Consider the following 22,422-nt stretch of genomic DNA (forward strand, 5'->3'; position numbering starts at 1 on the left):
AATCTGAGGAGCATGCCGCAACAAAAGGATGGTCCCCTATGCATTTCATTTTTTCCTTAAGGGAAAAAAAGTACCCCCATCATAGTGAACCTCTCCTTGTGATCAAGATGAGGTAGATGCCTCCCAGCCGGGGGGCGGATCGAATCGGAGTTTCCTTAGGTATCCACCGACCTACAGTTATCCTTAAACTTTCGTTCTTGGTGGAGAAGAAGCGAACAAAAGTACGCTCGCTTGCTGTCTTGTTCTCTGTCGCGAACTGGGATCGGTCGCCAGCTAGGTCAGATTGGAGCAAGATTTTATGAGAACATATTCCCCATATTCGAGGACAAGGGACGGAACGACCTCTCGATCTACTTACTGCAGCCCAGGAAGAAAAACATCGTCTAGGCGTTCCCTGTTGCTCCGATCTCCCCTACGCCTAGGACGTTGTCTGGGCCAAGAGCCATAGAGCCCATTTGGATTGACTTATTTTAAGTGTTTTTAAGCCAAAATATCTTTTAAGTTATTTTGTAATATTTGGATAAAGTAAAAAAAATGCTTTTAAGCACTTATTTTTAAGCTAAAATGACAAAAACAAGCCAAAAGCCAAAAGTTAGAAATCTTAACTTATGGCTTAAAAGCTATTTTGGCTTAAAAGCTACTTAAAATAAGCTCATCCAAACGGGCTAATAGTTAGTTGTTGTTTCCATTTGGTTGTTTCTTCCTCGTTGTTGATACCGGCAAGACCCAGACAACGTTAATGAATTCTGTATCACACGGACCTCGGTCTTTAACTAAAGGTCTATTAGAAATAGTTTTTTTATTTTTAAAGTAGGAGTAAGGTCTGTATATACACTATCTTCCCCAAATCACATTTGTAAAACTATATTAGGTTTATTATTGGGAAAATAATTCTGTATAACTGCTCTTAAAATAATAGCCGAAAAAATATACTCCCTCCGTTCCAATTTATGTGAACATGTTTGATTGGGCACGGAGTTTAAGAAAAAATGACGACTTTTGAAATTTGTGGTCCTAAACAAGTTAAAAAAGGGCCCAGAGTATTTGTGTGGCTATAAAAACTTCTCATTAAGGGTAGAATTGTAAATTTAAGCTAAATTGTTACCAAATTTAGAAAGGGGTTATTCTTTTTTTAACGGACCAAAAAGGAAATAGGTTTACATAAACGGGAACAAAAGGAGTATATTTTTTGTTTATATATATATTTTGTATGTTATATACAAAAATTATATAATTTTTATACTTTTTTTCGGCTACCGAATGTAAATAGTTTCTGATGCAAGCTAAAAGTGGTAATACCCTTTATTATTGTTGTTGTATTAAGTCTTTGATGTTTACTAGCTTAATAATTCAAATTTTAGTGAAGTAGACCTATTAAAAGGGTAAAACGCTCCCCGTTGAAAGGTTGCGTTACTGGAACTTGAACATAAGAGTCTGAAATTCAGTACAGAGAACTTACTTTCAGCGTAAGTCATCCATTATATATGCTCCTGTCTAAAGTGATGCTATGTTGCTTCACAAATGTGCGGTTTGCTCAACCACACGATAAACATGTTTTAAGCTAACTGCATGTCGAGCGCTTAAGCGAAATTTGTGGTCACTCTTTTCAAAAGAGCTTTAGATTGGATTCAATACTACGTACAATATTTCATCCGAGTAAATTAAAGTATTCAAATTGTTTTATCACATACTTCGATTTACAACACTTCACTAAAGTTTATTGTCCGTCCTATGTTGACACTTGGTAAAAATTGTGTGGGTAGCCACTTTTTAAAGTGGTATTAACTTTTTATCCAGCATTTTTAATGTTTAGCAATAGTAGCCACTAGTCTATAAAATTAATATGAAAAGACAGTGTTACCCTTCTAAGTTTTTATGATCGACGGGATTTTCCTTACTTTTGGGCTTGCTATCGTCTTCATTGTCATGGCTATGATTCGCGTAAGACAAATTTGGCCTCCAAATGAGATTCCTCCGAAGAAAACGTTGCTATTGTTTTACTTTCTCAAGAAGCTATTATGCTTCTGCCATTTCTCTTGTGGCAGAATCGGTATGCTGATTATTTTTCTTTCTAGTGAGTCTAATGTAATAGGGTTTATTTGCTCTTAGCTCCTTGAATTTATTTTTAGATCTAGAAGTTGTGAAAATAAGAAAAAGAGTGATGAGTAAACAGGAAATGCAATTCCTTCCCAGAAGTTAAGGACATGTAGTCCTGAAGTCCTAAAATTAAATTCAAAAGTTAAGGACATAGTCCTGAACTTAGAGTTTCAAGTTCAAAAGTTAAGGAAATGTAGTCTTGAAGTCCTAAAGTTAAGTTCAATAGTTAAGACACAAGTTCAAAAGTTAAGGACAGGCAGTCCTTAACTTACAGTTACAAGTTCTAAAGTTAAAGACAGGCAGTCCTTAACTTACAGTTACAAGTTCAAAAGTTAAGGACAATAGGTCCTTAACTTTGATTTCCAAGTTCAAAAGTTAAGGACAGGCAGTCCTTAACTTACAGTTACATGTTCAAGAGTTAAGGACAAGTAGTCCTTAACTTACAGTTACAAGTTCAAAAGTTAAGGACAATAGGTCCTTAACTTTGACTTACAAGTTCAAAAGTTAAGGACATTTGGTCTTGAAGTTTGAGTTCCAAGTTCAAAAGTTAAGGACATGTAGCCTTGAAGTCCTGAACTTAGAGTTACAAGTTCAAAAGTTAAGGACATGTAGTCCTGAAGTCCTGAACTTAGAGTTCCATGTTCAAAAGTTAAGGACATGTAGTCCTGAAGTTAAGTACAAAAGTTAAGGACATGAGCAGAAGGGTATTTTCGTCCGGGCAGTTAAAGTTTATTAAAGCAGTGGCTAAAGACTAAAGACATTTTAAGTAGTGGCTAAACACTAAAGATATTTTAAACGATGGCTTAAAAGTAAATACATGTGTTATTAGTAGCCAACCGTGCACTTCCCCACAAACTTGCCAACAAAGCCATGTTTTTTAATCTTGTAGTAATAATTAAAATATTAATAATTCACTATAGCAGGATTTTTATGAAATATAAAAAGCTTGGATTAATACAATTGGTTTTTAGCTATTCCTCAATCTCAGAACAATTGTTTTCTTTTTAATCCCAACTTGATATGATGATCTGTACCTTTATTTATGTGCAATATCTAACTTTTATCTTTCATCCGATGAAAATTGTATAATAACTAATTAAAATAGTAGTCCAATTTGTCCATATGAAATAGAATTTTAACTAACCCATTTGAGAGGAATTTCTAATAAGGTAATTAAGCTTAAATAAAATGGGATCAATGATAAAAAAAATATAATATATAATAAATAGAGAATTTTAGATCGATATATGAACACTTTAATATAAAGACAAGAAATGTCTTGCCATGGGAGTTTTGTCTCCCAATAATTAGGGGGTTTTGGATGAGAACAAAACAAAGGATTACGACAACACCTTGCATATCTTTCTTTAAAGTTTATCTACAAAACATAATTAGTAGTAATAAAAAGTAAATTGTAGAGACATAAATGCTCAACGTGGATAGTATATATTGCAATATGAAGCAGTCATTTTGTGGTCCACTGCATTTGAAAAACAAAGAAAAAGCAACGTGTTTGACTAGAGGTTTCGTTTCTAGGGTTAATTTGCAAATCAAGAAACCTATCTCTCTCATCTCTTTTTCTACTTGTGGTGGGCTTGTGAATGGTGGAAAAAACGAAAAATAAGAGTGAAAAATGCTTTTGGTTGGTCTAAAGCTTTAGTAATCAAAAATAAAGTTACAACTAATTGGTTGCGACCGGCTAGAGTTTTATTGGGATGATTGAGATCGCTTCATTCTTAATCAAAATGTTTCGCGTTCGTACTTTGAGAATGAAGAATTTGTTGGTACATAACACTTTACTTCTTTAATTGGCTTACCCACCTTCCCCCTTCCCCCCCCCCCCCCAACACACACAAAAAAAAATTGAATTAGTTGAGCCAATAGATTTAAATTACTAGTCTTAATTAGTCATTTTGATCAACATGACCAAGGGGCTTGCATGTTTTCTTCTTTAATTATTTTTGTTAATACCATCGTTATAATAAATAATTGAGGAATTTCATTCATTTCCTTGTGAAAACTTTGTCAAAAAACTAACTTTTTCTAGTTTTAGCTTTAGGGGTTGGTTGAAGTTTATCTAGCAATTAAAAAATTGGCTTGATTAGGTGTGCAAGTTTGTCATGGATGATGCCATTGTATTTTAGTGGCTCAAAGCATTCATACCCATTACTAATGAGGACCTACAGAATATACCCTCCTAATATTAAAAAATTAATTAATCAAGCCAATAGAATAAGAAAATTTGGATAAGTGGTGTTTATCATGCTGGATTATTATAGAGTATGACTTGACCTATGAGCCGCCATACCGATAAGCTTGGCCTTTGTGTCCCTTTAAAGCACTCTAATGACTTGATATCAACTTGGACGTTTCCCTTGCACTGAGTGTTATTGTGAGCGTTATCAGCCTATGTGCAAACACATATTGTACATCTATCGATATAATGTAAACACTCATTGCGAGTAGGTCTTTACCCCATATTTCTTCTTAATAACACTATTCTATTTTGGACCTTTGAATAGAGCCCAAAAGATGAGAAGTTGAAACCGATGTCAAAATTTTCAGGACAAAATAGCACGGTATAGCCAGTTTTCGAACTGATTATTCAAAAATAGTCAGCGTTTACGAAGTCAATAAAAAATAGTCACTATTTTGCTGCAACAGAGATCGGTCCAACATTATTATACTGGAGTTCGGTGCACCTGTGTATGAACTCCAGCATATTATGCTGGAGCGATATACTTTGCTGACTCCAATATAATATACTGAAGACGGGAGCACCGATGCTCCAAACTCCAGTATATTATACTGCACAATTATACTTGCTGGAATTCTAGTGTACTTATGTTGGAACTCCATCATATTATGCTGGAGTTCCAGCATACTTATCCTGGAACTCCAGTATAATAAATGTACTGGCGTATTTTTCGGGTTTTGAACAGTGTTTTCGCTTAAATTTATCTTTACATGAAAAATGGCTAAATTTCGATTACTTTTAAAATTGGGTTATTTTTGAATGACCAATTGTAAATCTGACTATTTTTTAATATCTCCCACAATTTTCAGCCTTGACTTCTTGCCTTTGGAGCCAATTGGGCCTTTCAGATAATGTGCAGTGTTTAATAGCTGGCATTCTTAAGTAAAAGCGAAATTCATGTGCAGAAAAAGTACTATACAGTCAAACTTTTTTATAACAGCGCTTCACTATAACGATCAACTTTTCTTTATTACTAATTTCTCATGTTATGTTAAAATATAGTATGTTCTTTATAACAGTATTTCGTTATAACAGCCAAAAACTATCGGTTCAAACGAGACTGTTATAAAGAGATCTGATTGTATTATCAAATTACGTACGCACCCATTGTCACAGTTGTAGATATAAGAATATTAAGAATACATCTTAACGACCAATGAAAGCAATACATCTTAACGACCAATGAAAGCTGGCGGGTAAGACTCACTTAAGCCTCGCTTCTTCTAAAGATTGTTTATTTGGAACTCCTTTCCTCTATTTTATTTTTTTGCTTATAAGTAAGCATTGGTAAGAACACCTCAACTTCTAAAATAGCTAGAATTGGACAAGAATGAATTTCAACTTATTTCTACAAGCACATCCTCCATAACTTTTTGTAAAATGAAAAATAAAAAGCTGGAATTTAAATAAATAAAAAAGAACTAATCGTGAGATACATTTTGAACTTAAAAATAAAAAAATAACTCAACTTGATTAATCTTGAAAATAGGCTATCAGTAATAGCCCTTTTGCAATTAGTTGCCAAGCTGAAATAATATAGTCCTCAATGTTTGTTTCTTCATTACTTTCCCATACAATCCTCTTCCCAATTTCATTGCTTTTTCCATCTCTAAAATTCCATTACCACCATTTCCCTTTCTCTTCAATCCTCTCATCAACACCTTCACAATTCTCTCATCACTTCCTACTGCATCCACAACACTATCAACCACACTTTCCATAATTGGAATCTTGCTTCCCCATTTCCTTATTAACCTTTCTGACTCATAAACTTCAGAATACACTTTCCAAAATGATGCTCTCAAATACCCTTTACCTTTTCCTCTCACCATCCATCTCCTCATACCTTCTTCTAATCTATAAACTACACCTCCCATATCTACTCCTTTCCCAACAAACATCTCAAATTCCATCATTTCTTGCTTTGAACCAACACCATTTTCAAGTTTACACCTTTTGCATTTACAAATAAAGCCCCAATTTTTCGCCTTCTCTTCGCGACTCCTATAGGGCGAAAACACATCAAAATAGGCCAATGTGAGCTCTTCACCTGCTTTTATGTCTCTAGAAGCATGGATCAACATGTGATCGCCAACGTGGGATCGCCTCACGTTGGGATCACAAGAATGGTTTATCAAAGAAGCCAAAAGCCAAAGACCAATGCCATGTACATCACTGTTTTTCCCATCAACTTTTGATGAAACCAACTCCTCAACAAGAGAGTTCACATCAAGTATGTTTAGCAACTTTTTCATGTCAATATTCTTATCATAAAACTTACAATCCTCGGCCTCAGGCCTAAATAAATCAATGTCAGGAACCTCAAAATCATCCTCATTTTCACCAGCTGATAACTTAAAAATCAAATCGCGCGTTCGATTACATTTTTTAGCAGATTTCACAATTTTTTCAATAAAACTTTTCCACATATCTAACTGAGCTTGTTCCTTAGAATCTTGGAAAATGGATTCAGGTACTATAGCCCTTTCAATAGCAACAGCTTTAGTAACTAAAATCAAACTCCCACAATCAACATTCTTTGTTACAAACAATCCACGCCCACTAATTTCAGACTTTTTGATCTCTATTGGACCAATGTATTCTGCTAACTCAGGGGATTTTCCTTGGAATTTATTGAGTACCCAATCTGATATATCAAAAGCACCAGTTCTTGATAAAAATTCAAGCTTTTTACACTTTTCTAAATACCCATTAAGAGTTTCAGAATTTTCAAACTCATTGGGATCAAGACTTGCTTGTTTAAAACAGTCTAAGGCTAATCCATATTGATTTAGACTGAGCAAAATCTTACCTTTACAAAGGAGAGTCTTGAAATGGGTGTTTTCGATTTCGGATGCTTCGTTACAATCTTTTAAAGCTTGAGGAAATTCTTGAAGATTTAAATGGGCTTCGGCGCGATTACAGAGAGCTAAACAGAGGGATTTTTTGAGTTTTGAGAGGTTATTTGAATCAAGATTTTTGTGGGTGTTTGAGATTTGGTTGTGGCAAAGGGAGATGTATTCAGTGTAGGTTTTTATGGAGTCTTTAAATTCTTTTCTGAGTAGAAGTTCTGTGGCTTTGGATCTGAGATTTTGCATTCTCTCTTCTTCTTCCTCCATTTTTTCTGCAACCAACTCTCTGTGTGTGACAGTGTGTGTGTTTTGGTTCTCTTGTTGGAACTATTTGAATGAGATGGAAATGTAACGGTCGTATTTACTCACTCACGGGACAGGTGCTAACGGCTACGTTGTTTTTACTTTTTTACCAAACTATTCCTTTTTATGATTAATACAAAAAAGGTCATAGGCCAGGCATCCAAATATATCTAATATAAACAAAGAAGGGAAATGTATAATTTTAACCGTTCCAAAAATAATAGCAAATAAAATATTTAATTTTTGTATATATGTATATTATACACATTTTATATACTTTTTAGCTCGAAAACGTAATTAGTTTCAGCTGACCAGCCAATTGTATTTTTTGTCCAAGAATGAAGAATCATCCTCAGGATTCCAAAGTGATTAAAATTTCTTTAGATCCTAGTTAAAATGAGATTTTAGATTTTATCTAATGACAATGATAACAAGGCTTATACCCTATAGTATATTGTAACCAACTCCACAAATTCACAAATTCCTATTTTAAATTTTTTTCTCCTTCTAACTTTTTAATTCTTTCCTCGATTTTAGTTCACCATCAAAGTTATCAGCTAGTTTCACGCCCATTTTATCAGGAAGCCGTTTTAAAGTTATTTTTGGATAAAGCTGAGATAAAGGACGATAAGATATGAACTTAAAGCACCAAAAAGGCCACATCTTCTACTATAGAGAAACATCTTTTGCTTCTTGGATTCTACAAGGGAATGAAAATAAACTGAACCGAGATTAATTAAGTACAACATATATCGACTGAGATTCTGAAAAGTAGCTCACTGGCGAGAGGAACCTGGCTCACTTATAAGCCACATTCCCTCCAACCTATGAGTCTATAGTTTGAGTCACATTAAGAGTAAATGAAAAACCACAAGTTGATACCTCTGTATTGAGAGGAAAAAAGAAAAAAGAAAAAATAAGAACTTGCTAATTCTGAAAAACCATGAGAAAATTAAACGGTAAAACATATGGTTTTAGATAACAATGGTACTCCCTTTCCTTTTGAATCGAAAAGGCAATATATGCAGTTTACATCATATACACCAAATAAACAATGGAACTCCCTTTCTTTTCAAATCAGAAGGGCATCAATTTGGTTTACATCACATACAGCAAATAAGTAAACTGTTAAGGGCAAAATACTCGATGTTTGGTTTAGGCGCACATCACGGACTCGAACTGTCACAGACAAAAGCTTGATATTTATGTGGAGAATGATAGAGGGGCAAACCCATTACCCACCGAATTTCGAACCATATGCCACTGCCCTTATGAAATTTCTTGGTTATATAAAAAAAAATCTAACCAGCGCCAGATGTCAACATCTTCTCTTGGCTGCTTTATCTCTTGACCTCGCGAAGGACTAATAACTATTAACAACACTCTTGCACAATGAGACATTCTAACCCACAGGAACCATCTTAATTTGCAGTTACCCTCAGCTTGGTTAAATAGCACAACAAATGATTGAATGCAAGGAGTTTACACGTAACTTGCACCTGAAACGAGAAGAGAAAAGGAGATCTCCCTGTAGCCAAATGTTGTTATTTCCTTCTTAACTCAGTATTGCATTTCATCGGTGTGAGAAAAGTGGCGATAAGATGTATGCCACCAAGACCACATGGATGGAATTGATCACTTTCTCAAAATGTACACTCCCTCTCTTAGTTCTAACTTCTCCTCAGCAACTAGACCAGATAAGAAGCTTTGCAGTTGTTGCAGCGATTTGTCATAAGGAGGATCAGCAATGCAAAACATCTGCAGCAATAATTTAGTACTACTAATTCTTTGGTATTTCATTGCCTCGTGCCACAACATAGTTTCCAATTACTGATAATTATTCACAAGTTATAAAACTAATAATTACCTTGAGAGTATTATGAATACGGTCCAATGCCATGCTGCCAAAATTGGTAAGCATCCCAGTGATAAATTTCTGCAGCCAATACAAGCACCTTGTTTAGAAAAGAAAGAAAACCACTAGTGTTTTCTTTTCTGTTATTTTGTCCTTAGTTATTTGCGAGATGGTTTCTGTCCTTAGAACAATGAACTACCTAGCGCTGCCCAATTTACAATTTGTTAATAAAATATTAAACACATTTTGGACTTGAACAATAGACATCCAATTGGTGGTAGGTTTGATAATGATGAGATAAACAAAGCCACACAAGAGGCTACCATCTCTGTGTCCTGCCTTGCAAAAAGGTTCACATGGAGTTTCCTGTCAACTGATGTTTAAGCTTCTGAAACCCATGGGTAATTATTTTCCATATCACTAAGGGAATTATGCACAATATTTCAAACACCTAGGTACCTCACTAGCAAAGAGAAGATTGCAGGCTTACTTTATCGTGATGTTAATGCAACTTAATAGTTTGAAAACCAGAGCTACCATGATCATAAGAATACACCAAAAACAGCTTTTAAGAAAAGAAAAGCTTTGTGTATTTACATGTTGACCACTGATAAGAGAGTGTATCAGAAACAGATACATACGAGATCCATTTATATGCAAAAGAAAGAAAAAGGAACTCAAATGGTATACCTCATAGACAGTCATCTCTTTTCGCAATTGATCTTCAACAGAGGCCACAGACTGTTCTCCGTCCTCATCACCTGCCAATAGCTCCTCACAGCCTCCATCAATAGTTCCACTTTTACCTGTATCGTTAATGGTTTCCACCAGAGTAAAAACATGATCAGCAGAGTCTGCCCCAGTTGACTCCACCAGAACTCCCTAGTCAACCAAGTGAAAGAAAAAAGATCAAATAAATATTTTCACCAGAGAACCATATACTGATGAAATTAAAGTTGCAGGAACTAACCTTGCTTATCCAAAAATTTATTCTCCTATTCAACACATCAACAGCTACTCCAACTGCAGCTGCAAGGTTCTTAGATGTCCATCTGCAACATGAGGTGTACATACCCTTTACAGCACTGACAAGAAGTTCTCGGAAACAATGCATTAAATGAAACTACAAAGATGTTCCCCAAAGTTACCTTTTCTGATCTTGAAACTGCATAATAATTGAAGCATGCAAAGGAGTAACATTGAACTGCATTGCTCTATCTTCAAACTGGAGCTCCAACTACCAATAAAATAGCAGTAAAAACACAGTCAGTCATTTGGGCATAGCAAAGGATGCAGGGAACAGAGAGCTCAGACCTAGAGATTTAAATCAGCTGTTCGTGTAGACTATTTTGAAAGACAACACAAGTCCCAAATACACTGTACAGTGACTAACCTTTACACTGCCCAGATTTTTCTTCCACATTAGCTTACGTGGTGTCTTAATTTCAGTATACCTTTTAGCATAATCAGTCAGGAGTTGCTCGACAGGCTCTGGTAAGTTGACTGCCTCATCCTACCATCAAATCACCAGACTTTTGTTACTTGACCAGCAAAAACAAATAAAAACAAAACAAAGAAAGCTATGCAAAAGGCAAACAATTGACACTACTAAACGAAGGCCTATCCCAAGGATGATTGGGGTTTGGATGGGGGAGGGACCCACGAGAAAACAACAATCATTTCTCTGTCATCAAAATTTAAAAAGGATGTTCTAAAATCTAATTTCCTTTCTCGGTTTTTTTCTTTTCTCCAAGTGAAGTGCAGAGGGGGTTAATCCCCAGACCTACAAAGGCATCTCTTCATAATTTACATCAACTCATACATAACATCTGCAATCTCCATGAAAGAAAAATAGCTAGTCATCTGTGGACACCATGCTACAGATACAACAGCTTCTTAAATCTTTGTAGGACGTCCAAAGGCAGAGGCAATGACAATAGGAAATCATAAAGGAAAGATTTGTGAACACATCAAGGATATCAAAGGGGACATTCAGAATAAGACCATGAATTGTGAGTGTCAAGGATTCAGAACTTTTTTCATTTATGATTATATTGGAAGAAAGAAACCACAATTAATATCGCAGAAAATAAAAATAAAGCAGTTCAGTTTGAAATATTCTTGCACAGTTAATTTTTTATTTTTTCACATTTAACTTCTGTAGGGTAAAAGATTACTAGCCCAAATTGGCTCAAGATGCTCCACTAGATAACTAAAAGATTTTACCAACATAGCTGGTAAACAAATGATTATATCAGTAAATGGAAGAATAAAAACATACCTGAATAGGAGGCCAGAAATTTGAAGATATGATGGTAGCATTAAGATTGTCCAAAGATACCTCGAGGTCTCTTCGCTCTGTATTTGAATAAAACCAGTAAAAATTGAGACTACATAAAAGAATGGGAAGCTCAAGAACAGGACAAATGAGTTGCAAACATTACCTGGCTGTGGTTGATGCTTGATAGTGGCCTTTATATTTGCATTTGTCCTCTTTGAGTCAATCAAATCATTAAGCATTATTTCACATTTCTGCATGCTGCTTTCTCCAAAATGAATCTGCAAATGATAGTAAAGTCAAGCTGACAATGTAAATGAAGATGAAATCATATAGCAGAAAAGGTGTCTGTTTTCAAATACATCATGTGACAGATTTGAAACGATAGAGCATTGGTTTGACCCGTTACCTTGAGAAGTTCTAGAGTACGTATTTCCGCATCAATGTCATAATCAGATTTGTTCAAAAGCTTTTCAGCGAGCATTACACGATATTCACTAACCAGCTGATCTTTGGAACCAATTATGCCAACTACCATACCAAGTATGTCAACCTTTCTTCGGTATCTGCTTCCCTTGGATGGATCTGCCTCTACAGGGTCAGGCTCCCAGCTTAAAGATTTCGGATCATAAAAGATATATACATAAGATATAAATACAATATAAGTATGTCCTCCAATCATTTCCAAAACAGTAGTGACAAAGATGGCGTACTTTTGTGCATTAATCCATGCTTGCTTGTCGTCGGAGTTAATATCATCATCCACAATAGTGTTTTCTTGACTCTCTTCATCTCTATTCAATTCTTCCAGCAGGCTATCTCCAGAACTGCCAGGTCCGTTGGTATTTCCACCAGTTCCATCAGTAAGCATGGTCACAATGCATTTAATTGTATCTTTTCTCCCCCTTAGGTATTCCCTTATTGGTTCACCAACAGCTTCAAGAAAAATACCTGCAGGATCTATAGTTCGAAGTGCTTTGATTGTTGAAACATACTGGTGCAATATATCATTGGTCGAGGCACCAGCTGTTAGTAATCTATATCTCAATGATGAGATAAAAGAATCTACCAGCTTCGAATGTTGCCCGGTATACTCGAGACACTGTTTCAAGTCTTCAATAGCAGGAGCGCTGTCAAATTCTAACAGTCATCAACTCACAAGTTGGAATATTTGAGATCTCATATGAATAAAGTAGTTACTATGTCAGTAATTGATAAGTCAAGAAAACATGGTGAATTGGTACTAGAAAGCCTAAATGATAGAGAAAAAACCAGAGAGTGCTGCAACAAGTTTTACTCGTAAGATGAAAGAAAACAAGGCTCAACATATTAAACTAGTCACAGGGAAGAAACATAGGTAAAAAGTAAAGATCAGACATTATGAACACAAATCCATACTCTATGCCATAACCAAAAAGGGCTCAATAAAATATTAGTCACGGGGAATAAACATAGGTAAAAGTAAAATCAGGACATTATAAATACAACCCGTATCCTATGCATGTTATATTCACTTTCGAAAAATAAGTGAGTGAAGAATATTGCTGTACATAGGTGAAAATTCATCTCGGTCTCTATCATTCAGGTATGCATACAACAAAGAACTTTCTTTAAGTCTAACATTATAAGACATAGCATAAGTCAAACTTGGACACAGGGTCTCATGTTTTGTGCCAAGTCTTCTGTTTCTTCCCAATTCTAAAACTTGGACACAAAGTCTCATGTTTTGCAACAAGTCCCCTTTTTCTTCCCTACTTCGGGCCATAGGAGGCTACATCAATGAACCATTCCCTTTGCTTCATACTCTTGTGCAAGCACGGGGAGTATCCTTAAAAATTAGGTAATTACATAATATTAATTATTGTTCAAATGAGTGCCACAAATTCAAGGATTCTTACTTCCTGGTGCATCACAACGACGAGAGTGCATGTTATTTATTGGAGAAAAAAGAAAGGAAAAGTACTAGTGCATGTTAATTTTTACACTAAAGCTACCGTAGAATCCTTAAGAAGTATAGTAAAAGGCTCCATTGTACAACTTAACTCGAGATGACCCTAAATTAAAAAGTTAGACAAACAACCTTTGCAGAAACGAAGACCATCACCAGTGGTCCATATTAATCTTTTTGTCCAAAAGAAGACAGATTAAGAAAACCTAGACCACAAGAATAGTTGGCAAGAAACAGTAATTTATGGATCTTTTGGATGGAGGGGAAGGGAGAGAAAGGAAAAGAGAAAAAAGGGGTGAGTTTAGTTAATTGGTTTTAGAATGACTTTTTGGGAGAGAAGGAGAGGGATAAGGTTATGCACACAATGTTAAGTTTCAGTTCCATCCAAAAGTGGGCGGAAACAGAGGGAAAGACACTTTCTAGTAGAACTTTTTAATGCCCAAAAAGAGACTAGATGTGTTAACAAGAGAAATACTTTGCTAAGGGTAGCAGAGTCAAATCTCTTCCTCTCTAATCCAAAAACAGAATATTATCACTCTTCTCCTCTATTTTCTTTTACACGGTCTTCATTCTTCTTTTTCTTTCAAATCTTTCATTCCAAATATCTGACTTTTATCACTTACGGACCAGCTACTATATATGCTCATGGGCAGAGAGTGCCCCCCCCCCCAAAAAAAAAACAAAAAAAACAAAAAAAGGGAAAAAAGAAAAGAATGAATAGTAAGTCACCTGTCTGGATAATCTACAATGATTTCAAAAAGTTTGGCTATTCTTAAATCCTGCAAGGTCTCATAAGCATAATACTCTAAGCGCAATTGCCATCTAACAAGCCCCTCAGATGGAATTCCAGTTCCAGAATAGCACAAGGACGGGTGGGATGCTAGGGGCGACTTCAGGCCAGAGGAAGGGTCATTGCAGCTAGTAAAATCACCAAGGTACTCAAGAAGTGCACGCAAGAACTGAAGGGGCACAGCCTGCACAAATTGGTTCCAAATGTTAACAAATCGGATCCAGTAGTCCAAACATTAACGTTATCCATGTTCTTCAAGTTTGAGACAAAAATTCATGAGGAATTGATGTTTTTTTTTAGAGAGAGAGAGAGGCATGGGGAATTGATATTCGAAATCATATAACCTTTCACAAAGTTATTGTGTCATTTTCGCAGTGTCTTCCAAGCTAATCTATACGCAGATCACATGAGTGAAAGCATCATTGACAATAAATTGGTAAAAAGCATAACAAAATCCATTAGATCTATCCGGTATTATCAAAGGCGCGCTTAAGCCCCGAAACGAAGCTCAAAACATGTTGAGTGTTTCGCCTCGCTTAGTGGGCGCTTCAGTGTTGTCATCAAGGCTCTAAGGTATATTTTTCCTTACTAATGAGCACGATCCTAAAGAGGCGACACTAAACGATTGATATTTACTTTATCGCAAATTTTCTTCAATTTCTTTGTCCATATATTTGGTATTCATGCTTATAGATGTTATTCTTGGACTACGCATACAGATTTGTAGTTTTTCTCCATTTGTGCCTTTCTTCATTAAAACCCATGCTTTATTTGCGCTTTACGCTTAAAGCCCCAACAGATCTTAGAGCTTTTTTGCGCTTTTCGCCTTTGATAACACTGGATCTATCTGACTCAAAACGTATGACTATTTGCAGAATATCAATGGAATCGAAACTAGTGCACTAGGCAAGGAAAAGATGTTTCATTACAGGATGCACACTATAGTCGCTCAATATCCTAAGTGAGTCAAATGACCACCACACAAGAAGTCATTGCAAATCTAAGAGTGCTGAAGAAGATAACTTTCAAATGAGCTCGAATTGCAACTCTAAAATAGAACTCTGAAAGGGTCTTTGCACTACTACTTCGAGACGTGAAATTGGGATCATGCAGATGAGACCAACCTGTATCCATGCTTTGATGGACTCCAAAACAGAGCTCCTATAGTCATCACCAGCCAAATCATGTACTTTGTCCTATCACCCGCATTCAAAAGAATAATTGAGTACAAGATTAAATGAATGGAAACTTCATATAATTTAAATCGAAAGATAAATCTAACTTTTTGGTCAAATTAACAAAATCGAGAATGCTGACAAATCACCATAACATGATTAATGTTAACTGAAAATGCTGATAGATCGACTGAATCTTCATCACCAATGACCATATACCTTAAGAAGAAAAAATATGGCAGAAGCGTATGCATCTTCCGCCATAGATGTAAAGCCAATATTTCTTAGATCACGAACAACCATACCAATGTTTTTCACCAACTTATTGTTCCCTGAAAATCTTGCATATTCATGGTTTCTATCACTATCCTTATTACCACATTTGTCGGGCAGTTTGCTTTTCTCATCTAAATCCATTTTATCATCCATGCCTAACTCATCATCATCCTCAGAGTTTGCACCTGCAATTGTACTTAGCTCTTCCAGTCTTCCTTTGAAGTACCAGTGTAGTATCCCTAAAATAATTAGTAAGGGAAAGGACAAGAAAGAATTAGAATGTACACCTCATAGATAATAGCCATAGAAACGTCTTAATGTGAAGCTTCTCTTAATCACTCTTCCTCTTCCAAAAAGTGAACAGGAAGAATAAATATACAAGAATCTCAAACTTCTTCCTTTCCAAAATATATGTGTGTGTGTGTGTTTATTGTAAAGACATCTTCTAACTTGTAGATTCAGAAACCAAAGCAGTAAGATTAGTGACTAAAGAAGTATAATTCTTGTGTTGCAGTTGGCAACCCTGGGCAATAGTATCAACGGAAAAGGGTCAAAACTACCCCTATCATTTGCTAAATGGTTTATAAATACCCTCCGTCCATCTATCCGTCCAAAAAAACACACGACGTTAATTCTATTAACAAAAATACCCCCGCGACCAACAGCAGTATTGGTGGGTCTTTCATTTAATGATGTGGCGATTTTTAACCGGGCCACGTGGCAATCTTTAACCAAAAATAAAATATGGGTCTTATTTTTACCCATTTACCTGGTTCGAACCATTTACACAAATGGGTGGTATCTATCACACCCATTCTCACTCATCTGACCTCCCCTTTCTTCTTCTTCAATCATAAACCCCATCTTTAGGAAATGAACATGCTAAGAACTACTGCAGCAGTGAAGGACACGGGACTTTGGTCTTTAGGCAGGATGCACATATGGTGATGAAGTTAATTCACAAACATACAGAGAACATATTTAGGAAATGAACATGCCAAGAACTTCTTTACTTTTTCAATTCACAAACACACAGAGAACATATTTTTCTTTGCAAAATTTGCCGGTAACAATCTCCCAGAAATTGTGAAACTTTATCCTTTTGTCTCTTGGATGAACAAAGAAATATATGTCTAAAAAAAATCAAAGAAGATATCGGAAATGATAGACCCTCCATCTTCAGCCATTATCCATGTTTTCTCTCACCATTTGAGTCAAAATCACATAGACAGAGATAGCATAAGCATAAAAAATGGCAGTATTGACAAAAATGGCTTAAATCCAGAAGCTTAAATCCAAACTCAAAATGTAACCACACGCTCGTCTCAACAATCCGAACAAACCCCAGAAACCAATTTGAACAATCGCCCACAGAATCGAAGGAACCCAATTCGTCTTCTTCGTCGATAATCCGTTTGAAAATTTTCAACTCAAAACCCTAGAAAATCACTCAAATCGATCCTAATCCTTCATATTCGGCTTCAAAAATGATGTTTCCAACTAGAATCATGGACATCCAATCGAATTCGAAGCCCTAATTTTCTAATTTCAAACGAAACTTAGCTTCTTCGTTGAACTCGGCACAGACGGGTTTCAATTGTGGCCTTAAATTCAATCAAACTTCTTCGAATTGAAGCTCCAAATAAGTAGTTCAAACTTAGATAATGAATAAATCACAAAATTTAGAACCAAAATCGAATGGAGAACAAGGAATTGAACTTTTAGGAACAAATAGTGAAAAGCAATAGATACGATTTCCTCTTTAGGACACTGATGAACTTTAATTTTGCTAAGCCCGGCACGTAAAAATGGGTAAATGGGTCGGACCAGGTAAATGGATAAAAATAAGACCCATATTTGATACTTGTTTAAAGATTGCCACGTAGCCCAATTAAAAATCGCCACATCATTAAATGAAAAATCCACCAATTCTGCCGTTAGTCGTGGGGGTATTTTTGTTAATAGAATTAACGTTGTGTGTTTTTTTGGACGGATAGATGGACGGAGGGTATTTATAAACCATTTAGCAAACGGTAAGGGTAGTTTAGGCCCTTTTCCGTAGTATCAAACATTTGGTACTTTGCTGCATGATTGGTCCAAGAAAAGAACTGATTTAAACAAAAAACAGAGAAAAGAGAATGGTTTAACTTCAAATAGGACAAAACAAACAATCTCAAGACCTCAGAAAGCTACCATATCCATGACGAGACTGTAGTTTACCTTCATTTATTTGACCTGTTCGAGAGGTAATTTGAACTGGTTTTGATATGAAGCAAACAGGTCAATAACAAAAGAGAGTCCCAAATGGGTGTCTTTCCATCAATGAGTACAAATTAATACAACAGCATTTGAGCTTGAATACACTTAGGTTGTTGCCACCATTTTATTCCCAAGATACACGCTTGTGTATTATAAGCTGGTCAAGACTTTTCACGTAAATTGTCAATTTGTAATAAACTACAAAAAACAATGAACAATGAAGTATAGGAACTATATTATGTTCATCAAAAAAAATTACACCCTTTTTTTCACACTCTTACAATCTCAGTTTAACCATGCCTTGAAGATCATAAAAAAACAAAATGTTCTATAAAGCTGGTCAGTAGCACACTTTATAGCCATTAGCTCAAGTAATACCACCAATTAGCCATTTGAGAAAGCAGTCAAATGAACAGAATTCTACTATCAAGAAAGCAACTACCTTCATCGGCATTGCATAAAAGGAAAAGGAGAAAGAGATTGGGAAGCAGGGAAAACATTTAAAAAGCACAACTAAGCAAAATTCAGCATGTACTATCATTCTATGAAGTAATCCACATACCAGGAAAATGGCGAGGAAAACTAGCCAAAAGAACTGAAGACACAATTAGTTGATATTTTGAGAACAGATAAACTCGAGTAGAATCTGGGTTCACTTGTCCTTGTGACTTGTTTTCTTCATAGGACTGTAAAGCATGAGCCAACAATAGTAGGCACTTCTCCTGATACTGCTTTTCAGATGATATCTCTTCCAAAGCTTTACGTATTACTTGCTGAATCTCTTCTTCTAGAATCTGTATCAATAACAATCAAGTATGTCCATATAAAGTTGCTAAGCCCTAAAACCAAGTCATAGCCTGAGCAAGATTAAAATTGCTAAGATGGCAAATCGAATCAGCAGCAAAAGTGAGAATATAACCATGCACATCCGCTAGCTAGACAAGATATTATTGACAAACAACATGTGTTTTCCATGTAAATTACTTCCCCTAATAAGAAATGCAGTTAACCATAAGGAAGCTAAGATTCATAATTATAAGCCTCTAACACAGACAATGTTTAACAAACTTGTAGCAATGGAAGCAAGAATTGAAGACCAAGAAAACTATGGCATAAAACATCATAGCTAAAACCAAAAAGAAGAGCTTACACTACTACTCAAAAAAGGTGTGTAAATGGGGTTGTTAGGTCGTGTAACATACACATTTTCTACGTTAAAGTAAGACAGGATTAGGAACATAATAGAAAACTTTACACTAAGTAACAAAAATCCAAAAATTGTGACAAGCATAGAGAATCCTCATTAACAGTAATCCTGCATTTGCACACACAGACAAGTTCACGGTGAAAATCAAAGTAGTGATCCATTCTTGTAGTTCCATAGTATTGCCTTATCCTTAATATAGAACAGTATATCACATGTCAAAGGGACCGTATGCACATACTGGATCCTTATTAGTTTCAAGTGGAGCAACATTGCTGTAAGGTTCAAAATAACTCCAGAACCTTCTTGCTCCATTTCTCTCGAAAGTTTCCTGTTCCAACACAACATTTTCACTATGAGTTCAATAAATATACCTATTAGAGTTATAGCCACACTGGCTTTAAAAATGCAAAAACTAAGTTACAAATCATAATGTACATGGTGTAGCTGAAAACTGCGAAAATGAAATCATTTCAAAATATTTGAATATTTTCCTTGTAGAAAACATTTCAAATACAGGGTATTCAAATAGTAGAAAATGATTTCATTAACCAAGATACTGTCAGTGAAAACATTCCAATACTTGAATCCCTTGAATTGTGGAAAATGTTTTCTCCAAGGGCGATATCCGAGAAAGAGAAGAAAATCACTCCAGTCACTTTAGTGCGGAATTTGTTTACGATTGTTCTCCTTATGTCCAATATACTATACCTTGTATAATTACCATATATTACCTATTGTTACTTTTTATCAGGATATCACCTACTATTATACCCAATCAAACACAGGAGACAACGATCCAGGTTACAATTTTCCAATGGAAAACATTCTCCTCCAAACAAAACCAAACCAAACCACCCCAATGGAAAAACCTTTACTTATAGGTAATAAAATTGAGTAGCCATGTTTTTTAAGTATTTTAATTTACTTTCGAATTACTCAAAGTCCTATGCTTTCTGGGAGTTGTTTTGCCTTTCAGCAATTTACACATGTATCTTAAAAAAAAAAGAGCTTCTACTACTTTTTATTACGTATAATATTAGCCTGAGTTGAGTTTAAATGGAGTAACACGGTCAGTGAGGAGTCATACAACTGACTCTAACTTATCTGGGACTGAGGTCAACTATTGAAATATGTGTTAAAAAAAAAAAGACCATATAAGTAAAACTTTTGAAATATGTAAATTTTATTCAAATATTGCTAGGATAGATGAGAATTCACACTATACTTTACTTGTACGTAATGAAATTGAGTAGTTATGTTTTTTCAGCATTTTAATTTATACTTTCAAATTACTTTACGTCCTATGCTTTTCTGGGAGTTAGTAATATAATACTTCTTTTTATATTAAGAGATGAGTTTAAATGGAGTAACATGGTCAGTGATGATTCATAAAGCCGGCTCCAAATATGTAAAATTTATTTAAAAAACATCATGACAGTTAAAATTTGAGCAGACCTGAACGCAGCGAAGGAAGTGTTGTTCAACTAGAGACGTTAGGCCATGTTCGCAGAGATTCTTAACTTGCGTTATGAACTCGGCGCTGAATGACAAATCACCGCTGCCTTTAAGAAGAGCTTCTGAAGTGGAGCAAAAGCCGTTCCAGTTTTCCGATATTTCTGCTATAGAATCGACATTCAGTGAGTCCAATATCCCCAAATTGCACGTCATTGTGCAGCTCTTACAAGGTTTCTCTCTTTCGCCGTCACTGATGATTTAGAAATTTAATTTTCCGGCAGACAAAACCCTAATTGACTAAGTAAGAATAAAATCATGCGCATTAGATTTGTAATTGAGTTAAAAGGTGGGAAAGGGAGACTTGGAGAGATAAGGAGTGGGGCTTTGGGAAGAGATGGTGATCTGCTGCTCTCTTCAATGGTGTGAAGAAGAGGAGAATCCAGCTACTGCATTTACCGCCATTTTCCTGTTTTGAGTACCTGTTGACTGAGCAGCCCATGTTCATACCCGACCCGAATGGATTAAACCACAAACCTCCCTTGAATAATGTGTATATTAACCACCTGAAAAATATTGATGTGCCCCAAAAACTTACGCACATCGGTATTTACGTCAGGCCAATAAAAAAATTGATATTTGCTATTTAATCTAACTATAATTATTCGTGCTCAATCATGGTGTGAATAGTTAATTTTTGACCATATTTTAATTTATTTTCATTTTTTCCGCTCACTTTTTACTTCCACACTTTCTTCATTCACTACTCACTTTCTCCACTCACTACCCACTTTCCCCACTCATATTTTCCACTCTCCCTACTTTCCCCCCTCATGTTCCCCGCTCTCTCCAAAAATATTTTCTCCACCCACTCCTTCATCATTCTCTCTACATATAACACACACACAAAACAAAAGGATGGGGGATCTGAAGAAGAAAGGGAGGGGAAAATGCATAGGAATAAGCAGCTGAAAATTGGCTCTCTTTGATCGGCTTTGCTCCCTCGTAACAACAGCTCAAAAAAATTCTAGGGGAGAACTAGTAAAATCCTTGCTCCAAAATTATCCCAACCTCAGCTGAAAAACAGCCACTCAAAACCAGCAAAACACCTGCGAAAATAAGTCCAAAAAATACAGTCAAACCCAGCTACAAAACTGTTGAAAAACCAGTCATAAATCTCCATCGAAACAGCCATCAACTTTAGCAAAAAAGAGCTGTATTTTCATTCCAAAAATCAGCCATGAAATAGTCGTTGAGGTTAGTGGCGAAGGTACTGTCCGAGGTTCACGACTCAAGGTTCAGTCCCTGTTTTCGTTTTCCGATCAGATTCGATTCACCGGAGTTTGTTGTAACCAAGCTCACCTTTAATACAAAGGATTCAATTGTTGAGGTTCAGTTTTCTTCTATATCTTTATCTCTAATATCAAGTGAAATAAAATAGATAAATTGTTCCATGACTTTGATACTATTTTTCGTTATATGCCTGTAGACGTTAATATCATTTTTTTTGTTATTTTTCTTGATATTTGTTGTGCTTTTATTTTAATAGACTATTTCTGAAATTAATGTCTTATTGTGACTAGAATGCTAAGCATGCTTTTGTTCAATTGTTATCATGATTTAGCATGTTATAATTTAGACAATATTTTAATGTAAGTTGATAAATTAATTAA

The 22,422-nt window shown here is 35.5% G+C and overlaps 2 protein-coding genes across 2 annotated transcripts; both read right to left on the reverse strand.

The window, feature by feature from the left end:
• Positions 1 to 5,559: 5,559 nt before the first annotated feature.
• LOC107804112 (methyltransferase FGSG_00040-like) lies at positions 5,560 to 7,538 on the reverse strand. The gene has a single exon (XM_016627945.2). The coding sequence runs from the start codon at positions 7,471 to 7,473 to the stop codon at positions 5,869 to 5,871; it is 1,605 nt and encodes a 534-aa protein (XP_016483431.1). The 5' UTR covers positions 7,474 to 7,538; the 3' UTR covers positions 5,560 to 5,868.
• Positions 7,539 to 8,440: 902 nt separating this feature from the next.
• On the reverse strand, positions 8,441 to 21,297 carry LOC107804103 (anaphase-promoting complex subunit 2). Its single transcript, XM_016627936.2, has 16 exons — positions 20,753 to 21,297; positions 19,536 to 19,625; positions 18,653 to 18,884; positions 15,775 to 16,070; positions 15,505 to 15,576; positions 14,320 to 14,564; positions 12,356 to 12,772; positions 12,052 to 12,253; positions 11,809 to 11,923; positions 11,646 to 11,722; positions 10,758 to 10,877; positions 10,513 to 10,601; positions 10,335 to 10,416; positions 10,055 to 10,246; positions 9,377 to 9,445; positions 8,441 to 9,267 (listed from the first exon to the last, which is right to left on the reverse strand). Exons 1-16 carry the CDS (start codon positions 20,963 to 20,965, stop codon positions 9,145 to 9,147), a joined length of 2,634 nt encoding a protein of 877 aa, XP_016483422.1. The 5' UTR covers positions 20,966 to 21,297; the 3' UTR covers positions 8,441 to 9,144.
• Positions 21,298 to 22,422: the final 1,125 nt, after the last annotated feature.

This window comes from Nicotiana tabacum, chromosome 20 (assembly GCF_000715075.1).
Source record: "Nicotiana tabacum cultivar K326 chromosome 20, ASM71507v2, whole genome shotgun sequence".
Taxonomy (NCBI): domain Eukaryota; kingdom Viridiplantae; phylum Streptophyta; class Magnoliopsida; order Solanales; family Solanaceae; genus Nicotiana; species Nicotiana tabacum.